The sequence below is a fragment of the Catharus ustulatus genome, chromosome 14, assembly GCF_009819885.2.
Source record: "Catharus ustulatus isolate bCatUst1 chromosome 14, bCatUst1.pri.v2, whole genome shotgun sequence".
NCBI lineage: Eukaryota > Metazoa > Chordata > Aves > Passeriformes > Turdidae > Catharus > Catharus ustulatus.
In genome coordinates, this window is record NC_046234.1 from 15,623,500 (window position 1) to 15,634,907 (window position 11,408).

At 50.0% G+C, this 11,408-nt stretch overlaps 1 protein-coding gene across 1 annotated transcript; it reads left to right on the forward strand.

The window, feature by feature from the left end:
* Positions 1 to 308: 308 nt before the first annotated feature.
* Positions 309 to 5,859, forward strand: LOC117002918 (lysophosphatidic acid receptor 6-like). Its single transcript, XM_033072455.1, has 2 exons — positions 309 to 708; positions 3,854 to 5,859. The coding sequence occupies exons 1-2, from the start codon at positions 671 to 673 to the stop codon at positions 4,527 to 4,529; spliced, it is 714 nt and encodes a 237-aa protein (XP_032928346.1). The 5' UTR covers positions 309 to 670; the 3' UTR covers positions 4,530 to 5,859.
* The last annotated feature ends 5,549 nt before the right edge of the window (positions 5,860 to 11,408 follow it).

Consider the following 11,408-nt stretch of genomic DNA (forward strand, 5'->3'; position numbering starts at 1 on the left):
CTCTCATGTACCTCAGAGAGAGCGAAATGTGGCTGGGAAATCAGGATAAAATAAAGGCTGCATCCATCAAAAATCTGAGAGATTCCAGGGGAATGCTCCATGGCCTCTCACTTTATTTGAATAAAGCAAAAGGACTCCCCTGTCTCCGTTTTGGACAAACCTCTGCTGTTTGTGGATTAATTTTCCTGACACGGGGAAGAACTTGGCTCGGACCCTGGAGAACAATGAGGAGCGGGAGTGCAGCGTCAGCAGCACCAAACCTGGGTATCCCAGGCAACAGCAACACAAACATTCCCGGGATAGCCCAGTCCAGCCGTGCCAGGCACATCCTTCCTGTGCTCCCAGGGTTTTCCTCGTGGGTAACCTGTGCTGGCTCACCCAGACAAGCCTGGGGTCGCCGCCTGAGATCTGCTCCAGCCTGAGTGTGGGGAAGTGTCTGGGACTCCTTTTCCACTCAGGCCATCAGTTTTTCCAGACAGCTGAAAGTTAATGGGCACCAGGATTGGAGTGAGTAATCCTTGTGAAACCAGCTCTGGAGGAAGTTGCCCAGGAAAACAAATCCTGCAGCGCTGACGTGGAGCCCAACACGAGGTGCTCTGTATAAAAACCAGGAATCACTCCAAGGCAAACGGCACTTTTCAGCTCTGCTGAGACATCACAGGCTGCAGGGATGCAGAAAACTATCCCTGCCTGCTTCTTCCAGCAACTGTAAGTATTTTTCCTTTTCAAATAAGGAGCAGCACCTCATTACAGCCGGGATATTCAGTGCTAATCTGCCTTTTCCATTTGTTCTTCTCTATATTCTTTGACATCGTTCCAGGAGGAATTTTGAAAGGAATTAGTTGTTTAAGTGCAGGAGGTATTTTTGGGTAACCTTTAGACTACAACAGTGTATTTATGACAAATGAGAAGTTATTATTAACTGGAATTTGGGAAGTGTGTGAGGAGAGATGCCCATGGAGATAAAAAAATAGTGCACTGAAAACACCAAGTGTTGGTTCAGGAAACCTTCTATGAATTTGAACTGAGATTTCATCTGACCAAAACCTGCCCAGGTGTCCTTGTCCATGTGCAGGAATCCTCCTGTGGGTGACCTGAACCACAGGCCACAGGAGCTGCTTTGAAAACTGGAAATAAATGGGCAAAGCTCAGGTTTCCTCCTTCACTGAGCGTGGCCATTCTGGAAACATCCAGGACAGAGCTCCCCACTCCTGTTCCCATAGCAGCTGTGATCCCACCTGCCCAGGCACAGGGAAGACTTTGCTCTCTCCTCACCAAATGTCTTTTTGGCTGGGATTTCCCAGCTGGAGGAAGATGTGGATGGGGATCCTGGGGTCACACAGGAGGGGTTTGTGGCTTCAGCCCTGCCTGTGCTCTCTCCATGCACCTGCTCTTCACCCAGGTTTGCTTTTCTCTCACCTGTATCTGACCAGAGCCGTGCCCACGGTGTCTCTGGCCCTGATTTGGCTGCAGGAGCAGGGACTGTGCCCTCACAGCATCCTTGTGGGGTGGGCAGCATCCCCTGCCCCTGCTGCCACAGCCCAGCCCATGGACAGAGTGCACTGGCAGTGCCAAAACTCTGCCAGGAGCCCCTGGAGCTCTCTGTGAGTGAAACTCCAGCACCTGGGAACATCTCCCAGCTCTGCTTCATTCCCAAGAGCAGATGAACCCGAGTGCCAGGAGCTGGGATGTGTTTTCCCCATCAGACACGTGCAAGTGCCTGTGTGGTGACCCATGGGGCTGCTCCTGACCCCTGCCCCTGGTGTCACTGCGTTCTCACACTGTGCCCAGATTCCTGCAGAGGCACGAGGACAATCCCTATCCACCCACAGAGATAAACATCCCAATCCCCTGAGGCAAAGGAGGAAATCTAGCCTTGCTCTGCTGCATTCTGGATGCCAGTTTTAACCCCTCAATTATGGTGTGGAAGAGGTGGAGGGAGCCCTGGCAGTGATCCTGCTCGAGGGGCAGCTCTGGGATGAAGGGATGGGTACCTCTGGAAGGAATCCTCCAGCCAGAAGCTCCAGTTCCTTTCCAAAGGACACTGTGGTGTTCAGAAAAATGCCAGCAGCACTATGGGAAATGCTGAAGATCAAGAAGAGAGGATGGGAGAAGCATTTTGAGCTCCTCCTGGGCACCTCCTCTGGTTTCTCCGGCTGCTCCTGATTCCAACACTCCTCCCTTGAGTCATCACCAAACCCTGGGGTAAGGCAGGGCCAAAGCCCAGAAGCTCTGAGTTCCAATGCTCCACATGGCCAAGATCTGCTGTAAATCCAGCCCTTGGATGGTGGTCCTAAAATGAGCAAAGATCTTCATCAAGGCATGTAATTTATCTCCTCAACAATATATTTAATGAAAATGGACACAAATAGGTTGCAAGAAAAATAAATGACAGGGGATTCTTAATGAACCTTTCAAAGGAGTAACTTGCTTGAAGATAAGAAGATAAATCAGGATTCAGCTGTACCTGTCATGGCTTGGTTCTCCTGCTCTTGGAGCTGGGGACTTGCACGAGTTCCACGTTGTGGATTCAGGGTTTGTTCCATTAGACTGGAATTTCTTTGGTGCTCTGTATCAAAACAAAAGGTCAAACCAATAATGGAGTCATTAAGGTTGCAGAAGACCTCGAAGATGATTTGCTTTTGCCACAAAATGCAGAATCGTTTTTCCACTTAATCACTGTGGGAAGTGAGGGTAGGATGAATTGACTCAGCTGAAATACAGGGAGAAATCTTTTCCTACTTCTCCCCCAGCCAGCTGGATCAGACACTTCAAAGACAAAGGAGAACAGGCCCATGTGAATCTGAGTCAACCTGGTACCAGTCAAGTCTCTACAAGCACTGGGAATCCCAGTCTCCCTAACCTGGCTCTGTGCCTTTTGTGGGAATCACTTGGGATTATCATTTTCCCATCATCCCAGCAGAATGAAACCCAGGTGATGATTTAAACAACCACCCAGACCTGCTGGGTAATGTGCTGGAAAAGCTCTGAAACACCAGCTCCGAGGTGCTGGGATGGGGAATTTGGGGAATTTACACATGGAGATAATTGCTCCATAGGAGGGAAGCAGAATTGTTACACTTGGCTCAATCTCTGAGGATCAACCTCCTTGAAACTTCTTCAGTGACCCCTTCCTGAGCTCGTGGCCTCAAAAATGGTCACACACCTCAGTCAAGGCCTGAATTCTGCTGAGTTCCTGCTTGCAATTCATGAAAACCCCAAATGTGAGATCTCTGCTGAGCCCCACATGACACATCATTCCTCAAATTCCTGAGGATGAGCCTTCCCTGGGTTCCCATCCAGCTGTGTGTGACTTAACCACAGCTTCACCTAGGCCACATTTCTCACCTTGCTCCTCCCCAAAAACCCCTCCTGAAACAAGATTGAAACTCTTCAGAAAATTCAAGCTATGTGACACTGGCTGGTTCCCAGCAGGATTGATCACCCTGCTGCAGGAGGAAGCTGGGCTCAATCAATTTGCTTTATCTGTGGGAAACCCGCATTGTTCTTCCTTATCTCCCCTCTCCCATTTAGATAACGATTTCCTTGTTTATTTGTTACAACTGAATTCGGAGATGATTTTAGTATTTTCTAGGAACTGCAGTTTATCATTTTCTGGCTCCTCCCTTTCAGAACCAGAGATAATTCACACTTACATCCCTTCAGTGCAAGATTATGCTGTTACCTAAAAATATCCAAACTTTATTTCTGTTTATGAGTGTGTAGATACAAGCTCTGAGCTGGCATCATCTCCAAGCAGTTCTTGACACTGGAATCATAGTGTGCCTGGAATCCACTCTGCTAATTTCACATTTAATCACTGGTTTTGTTTTTTTTTGTATCTGTATTCCAGGTATTCTTCCCTAACTGGCATTTCAATGGAGAGAGACCACATGAAAGACCTCAGAAGATACCTGGCACTGAAATACATCCAGTACCTGGTGCTGTCCTCCTCCAACGCTGCCAGCACCCTCCTGGGGCTGCTGGGCAGCGCCTACACCATGATCCTCCTGCAGTCTGCCAAGGTCTCCTCCAAGTCCACTGCAGTCTTCATCTCCAGCCTGGCCCAGGCAGACCTCCTGGTTCTGCTCAGCCTGGTTTCTGAGCTGTTTTTGGGCGGTTTTGGCGCAGCCCCGTTCCTGGCGCGGATGCTCCTCATGGCCAACGCCCACGTGAGCTGTGTCCTGCTCAGCTGTGTGGCCTGTGAGGCTTATCTGATCACCTTCCTGCCCGCACAGTCCCGGCCCCACAGGACAGTCAGGAAGGCCAGGCTGCTCTGCAGGGGGATCTGGGCGCTGGTGGCCGCAGAGTGTGCCCTGTTCCTGCTGGATGAGCACCTGGGGGCCAGCAGTGCCTCTGCCCCCTCCTGTGCCACTTTGGGGCTCCTGTTCCAGCTCTCCAGCACGGCCACGGCCCTGCTGCAGTCCCTCAGCTACAGCCTGGGGATTCTGCTGAGGATTGTCAACGTGTACATCTACTACAAGATATTTTTCAGCATGTCTCCCAGGTCCAGACTCAAATCCAAGTAGGATGTGTTCCCTCTGGGAGTGCTGGGACAGCACAAAGCCCTGCAATGCAATTCCAAACCACTGTTCAATAACCAGGACTAAGGCTGGTGCTGTCCAGCATTACTGAGGACAGTTTGGGGCTGAGGAGACCCTTGGCACTGAGACAGCACAGCTGGTGTGTGTTTATTCAGACTTTATTCACTGTAGAGGTGAAACAAAAGACATTTCATGGTTGTAAAACAACCCGACTATTTTTTATATCAAAAGGTGCTTAAAGGCTTCCTCAGGGATCTGTTGAGCCAAGAGTTGTGTAGTTGTTTACTGGAGACAGGATCTGTGTCCTAAAATATTCCTAACTCAGGTGACCCCAGGCTCTGCAGGTGGGATGGAGAGACAAGGTGAGCACTGAGATGTCCCAGGTGGGTTCAGGGCATCAGCCCCACCTGGGGAGCTCCTGGGACAGAGCTGGGCTGAGATGTCACACCTTGGAACCTTCCCAGAGCTGGAAACAGCTTCTCTCACATCCTTCTTCAGAAATAAGGGGGTGTGAGGCTGGAGTGCAGCTCTTTGCTTCAGCCCTGGCAGTGGTGTGGAGGATCATGAGCACCAACATCCTTCTGACCACACTGGGGCTTGTCTGGATGTGTGAGAGCTGCTCCCCAGCTGGTGATTGCTGGGATTTCCTCAGCACTCTGGGATTTTATCAGCAAAGCACAAAGTGCTTCAAATACCTCTGACACTGCCCAAGGTGCACATGGGCACTTCCAAACCCTCCTGACTTCACACAGGAGCTCCAGGTGCAGACTGTGGTGAGGAGACACTGAGCTTCTGCCAGACATTCTGCCACCCCCAGATAATTTTGCCATCCCCAGATCTTTCTGCCATCCCCAGATCATTCTGCCATCCCAGATCATTCTGCCATCCCAGATCATTCTGCCATCCCCAAATCCTTGTTCCATTCCCAGATTTTTCTACCATCCCAGATCATTCTGCCATCCCCAGATCATTCTTCCATCCCCAAATCCTTGTGCCATTCCCAGATTTTTCTGCCATTCCCACATCTTTCTGCCATTCCCAAATCCTTGTGCCATTCCCAGATCTTTCTGCCTTCCCCAGCTCGTGGCTGCAGCACCAGCAGCTGAGTGCTGACTTTGCTTCTCAAGAGACTCAAAAGGAAGCTCTGCCAAGGGCTGGGGATCAGTAAAAGCAGAGCAGCAATGTAATCAAGTCAATTAAAGCCTTGGATGAACGTTCCAAATCAAAGCTGATCCTGTCAGCAGGAAGGATGTCCTAATAACTTGATGCACTGTGATAACCTGTTCTTGCTCCTGAAGCCTGAAGTGAGACGCTCCCAGGAGAAATGAAATGTTACTTGAAGTGCTGTAATTAATAAAAATCTGTTTTGTTAAAGCCTGGCTATTGTTTATGTATTTTTGCTGAGGTTCTGCTGGAAAGATCTAGAGGAGATGATTATTTTGTTACAGCCCGTGTTGGCAAGGTTTTATAGTGAATCTTTAGACCACATTTGTTGCCTTTGTTGGCAAAGAGGGCAGAGAGAACCCAGTGACACCAGGGGATGTTCTATCTCCTGTCCTATCTCAGCAAATTCACAGTTTTGCTGAGGTGCACTTCCTGGAAGCTGATCCCCCTCAGCCCCACTTCTGATCACCTTTGCAGATGGAGAGGAAACAAAACCCCGCACAGGATGATGGAACTGATAAATGGAAGAGTTCCCCCTGTCAGCAGAAAGCCACCAGGGAAGACCCAGGGGCTGCTGGTGGTTTAACTGTTCTCATGGGTGCTGTCCCCCAGGGCCAAGAGCCACCCTGTGCCCACCCAGCAGCGAGGGGAGGAAGGGATTTCCCAGGAGAATGAGCAGCCTTTGGCTTTCCCTTGGCTGGTGCCAGCTCTGCACATGGAACAGCTCAGGTTATCAGTGATCTTGGAGATCCCCTGGCTCCCTGCTGACCCCATGTCCCTCCTGAGAGCAGCTGGGGCTGTGGCAGTGGTAAGGTTGGAAGGGAAGGAGATGCTCCACAAGGAAATTCTGGGACAGAGAGATCAGCATGGCTGGGACACCCAAAGCACTTTGCAGTCCAGGACAGACCCTCCAGTCCCTTTGTTCACATCCTCATCTGAAGTTTCCAAACCCTTGGAATAAAGAAGGCTTCTCTACAGTTCAGCTAAAGCACACGAGCTGTTTTTATTTTCCACCTGGATACAATTCCCTGAGTTGTCTTTGCTGGCTCCTGGTGGTTGATGGAGCTGTGGGGTCAGATCATTCTCTGCAAAAGAGCTCAGATCTGCCTTTGCCAAGAGCTTGGAATCACAAAACCATGGAATGGTTTGGGTGGGAAAGGATCCTTAAAGGTCATCTAACCCCCCCTGCCATGGGCAGGGACACCTTCCACTATCCCAGGTTGTTCCAAGTCCTGTCCAACCATGGTGACTTCCAGGGATGGGGCAGCCACAGCTTCTCTTGACCATCTGTGTTTATTGTGGAGCTATTTCCTGCACCAAACCCCCAATCCATCCTCTCCAGGACCACAAAAGCCTTTTCTGGGGTGCAGGGAGAGACACCCATCCCTGCAATAGGGAAGTCCAATGGGCAGATCAAGCTGGCATGGGGCAGCTGAAGGATGACATCTCCCTCTCTCTCACAAGAGGTTCTCCCAGGACATGGGATTTGTGTAAACTTTGCTTCTTGGAAGAAAAGTGGTTTATATTTCACTGCTTGTAAGTGAGTGTCAGCTAGGCCTTCAACACTTCATCATGGTGCAGCAGCACCATGTGAGCAGAGAGGTCAAATAAAAGAATTTTTGGATCAGATGTGTAATGGTGCCCAAGAAAGAGGAATTCCCATGTCGCAGCAATGACCAAAGTCCATAATTTGGAGCTGAGTTTACACAGCATGTTTACCTTACTCAGTGATTAAGGCAAGAAGGGAACTTTTCTCCTTCTTTTGCTGGGAAACCTCTTTCCAAGAATGTTTCATAATAATCCAGGGGAAAGGAAAGACTCAGACAGGAAGGTATTTTCCTACAGGGATTTTTAGAGATGAGTTTTCTGAAGCATTGATAATCCAAACACTTGGATTTGGACCTCACATCCCCCTGGAGCTGATTGTATTGAGGAGATGGATTTGCTCCCTGCAGTAAATCAGTTAGAAGACCTTGAATGTTTTTGGGAAATGTTGCTCTTTCGAGATCAAAATTCCGGAAAATTAGGGGCAATTTGCCTTCTTCTAACAGCTCCATTTTCTTGAATTCCCAGCAGCTTCCACGAATGTCATTTAAATAACCTCCGGAGATGTTTAATAAAGAAACCAAACGCTCTCCAAAGTGCAAGAAGGTGTTTGGCCCCGGGCTGGGAGCAGTGAGTGGCTCTGGCCACCCCAAGCACACACCGTGTCCGGCACGTCCCATCCCAGCAGGTTTGGATCTTTTCCATCGTTCCAGGAATCGCTCCTGGCCGGGGATCGCGGCTCTCGCTTGCACATCGTGCCCTCTGCTGGAAGAGATGCTCAAACCAGCCCAAAAAGCCCTGCTTTGCTCTGGCACCTGATGGAGGATCCGGGTAAAGGCAGGCTCAGGACAGAGGGATGGTTTTAGGATGGAGAGCAGGATTAGGGGGGATATTGGGAAGGAATTCTCCCCTGGGAGGGTGGGGAGGTGCCCAGAGAAGCTGTGGCTGTCCCTGAGAGTGTCCAAGGCCAGGCTTGGTGAGCTTGAAGCACCCTGGGCTAGTGGAAGGTGTCCCATGGCAGGGCTGGGGCTGGATGGGCTTTAAGGCTCTTCCCAAGGAGTATCCAGTGTGGGATCCCACAGGAGGCTGCAGGGCACAGCCAGCTCCACATCTGTCTGCCAAACCCACCCTTCAGTGGCCACACAATTCCCCTTTATTCACACCTTGTTTGGGGACCTCTGCCCTGCACGGTGCAGCTCCCAAATAAATCCCCTGGGGGTTCTTATCCACTGCTTTGTGCCCAGGATGGTTTGAGGCAGCACAAGCAGGATGATTTGAGTCAGCCAGAGCCCTGCCTTGCTCTGCAGCTTCTGGCTCAGCTCTGGCCCTGCTGCAGCTATCCTGGATGGATATCTTGCAGCAGAATTAGAGAAAATAGGATTGTGTGAGCAGGGAGGCTGTTCCTGGAGGGCTGAGCTTTGTGTCAGGCACACACAGCTGTGAGGATGCGACAGGGATTGGTGCTTGAAGTTCTGCATTTTTCTGTTCTGCTTGGGTGTGCTTTTCTGGTGTGCTTGGGTGGTGAAGACAAACCAGTCCTACTCCAGCTGGGGACTCAAGAACAGTTTTTTCAAACTTCAGGCCCTAAGCATAAACAACGTGGAAATAGGAGGGCAGGCCAGCAAGGAAGGAGGATGGAACCTCACAATTTGAGACTATTAATTGGACAGTTGATGCTTGCATGCAAATGGACTAAAACCTAAAAAGGTGTGAGATCTTGAGACCAAACCCTCTTTTGTTCCCATCTTGGAGCCATCCAGGCAGGGCCACGATTGGTACTGCCAGGTGTGGCCTTTGAAGGCCTCTCAATAAACACCAATTTTATTCCCCTGAACTCTGTGCAGCCTCTGTTCCAGCTCCTCTCAGCATCAGAACAGACCAGGGCTGTCACTGGGGGTGACACACTGAATGTGTTGATCCCTTCCTTTCCCTCACACTGACCCCCATGTTTTCCTGAAATTAGGCATCCAAACAGAAGCATCTGCTTCTCCTTTTGGCGTCAGCAGTGTAAATAAATCGCATTTGTGATGTTTGGATTCCATAAATCTATTGCTCTTGGCTTTTCCCTGAGCGTGCTGAGGAGCAGAGGGATGGAGTCCCGGGCTCTGATCTGTCTCCAGGCACAGGGAAGTTTGTTTACAGAGCATGGGGAAGTGTGGGACTCTGCCTGTCACAGGAATTGTCATTTCCCCCAGCCCTGTGCAGCAGCAGCTCCTGGAACAGCAGCTGGAGCTCCCCGGGGCTGCAGCTCCCAGTGCCCAGCGGCCACCCCAGAATGGTTCTGTTGGAAAGGACTTTAAAGGTCATTTAATCCAACCCCTCCATGGACCAGGCTGCTCCAAGCCCCATCCATCACCTCGGGAGCTCCATCCTCCCTCCTCGGGCACATTCCCCAGCCCAGCTCGTGCTGCTGCCACGGTGGGGAGCCACAATCCTTCGGGAAGGGTTTTGTCTGTCCCCAGACTGGGCTAAATCCCTCCTGGAATTTAGAAATTATCACCTGGGGCACCCAACCTCTTGCCAGCTCCTGGCAGGGCTGAATTTGTTTGCTGAAAACCAAAAACTCAGAGCGGATGCGTCACCACAAGAGGTACCAAACAATTATTTAAAACTCATTTCAGTTAATTTCTTTATTCTTTTATTTTTTAAATAAGTGGAGTAGGAATATTTATTCCCTCAACTTCTCTGGGTGAGTCATGAAAACTCTCCAGCTTCTCCCCCGAGGATTTTTAACGGGCATGAGAACACCAAAAAAAGGCATTTTCCTTGTAAACACCACGGTTTGCTGGAATTCACCCCAGAACAGAGCCCCCACTCAAGTGAAGAGGTCACACTATAAGCAGACACTTTACCATGGTTTACATTTTCAGATGGAGGAAGAAGCAGAAGCACAGGAGATTTTCCTCTGCCTGCCAAACGAAACCAGGGATGTGAATCCAGGTGGACACTGACCTTGGGGCTGGCTTGGGACCTCCAGGCCTTGGGGACCTTGATCCCACCTGGCCCCAATTCTGCTCCTGGTTACTTTTCTTAAATTCTCCTACACCTTTTAGACATCAGAGCCAGCTTTTTTCCAGCCTCCTTTCCTTATGATGAGCTGTTTGCCCTAACTCTGAGGAAGAAAAGGAGGAGGAAAAACTGGAAGAGAAGGAAGGGATGCAAACCCCATTTTTCCTCTGGGCTGGAGGGTGGGTTGTACTTCAGACCACCCCCCTGAACCTAGGAATATTTTCTGCCCAGTTTTCAGTCTTGGGGCTCCAAACCTCACTGTTGATCACCTACATGAGAAAATGCAGATTTGCCTGTTCTGTGCCTGATCCAAGATGCAGAAGCTCAGCCCCAGGGACACACAGTGCTGCAGTGTGGAGGATGTTACTCCAAGGGTGAGCTTTGCACAAGGAGAGCTATAAAAAAGAATGGGAAAATCAAAAGGAGAGGGATTTTCTGTGAAGTAAAAGGTTTTTTTCTCCAAGGAGGCTGCAGTGAGAATGAGAGGGAGGAGGCTTCAGGAGCCTCGTGGAGCTGCTGACCTTGGATCCAGGCAAAATCTGCTCCTCACTGAGGTCAAAAGTTGTATTTGCTTTTGAGAAAAGCCTCGGAGCTGCAGCTCCTTAATCCAAGAGCAACAACCCCGCGTGTCCCGGGGAGGAGGGAGGAGGGGGAGCATTTCAGGCTGAAAATGGGATGGAATAACTGCACACCCCCTCCCAGCAGGGTGGAGCTGCCAGGACCTGCCGTGCCAGGACTGAGACATTTTCATGAAAGCAAAAGGAATCAGGGATTTCTGACACCAAGGCTGGGTGTTTGACCCCAAGGAGCTGCTCTCCCAGGAATCCCAATACTCCAAATCCTGGGCTCAAAGGCTGAGCCACACTTGGGATCTGATTGCTGCAAGTGCTCACAGGAAGAGCTGGGAAACAGCTTAAAATCCATCCAGTAAAAAGGTGGGAAAACACCTCCAATTGGAAGCACAGAATGACTTCAGCCCCTTTTCAGATTCCTGAGAAATTTCAGGTCTATCCTGCTCTTTTTCCCCATCTTCCCTTGTGGGGAAGGCAGCTGACATTACTCCTTTAATTATTTGGGTGTAAAAGACTCAATAACCTGTTTTAAAGTGATTTTTGAATTCAGTTATCTGCACATTTCATTGACAAG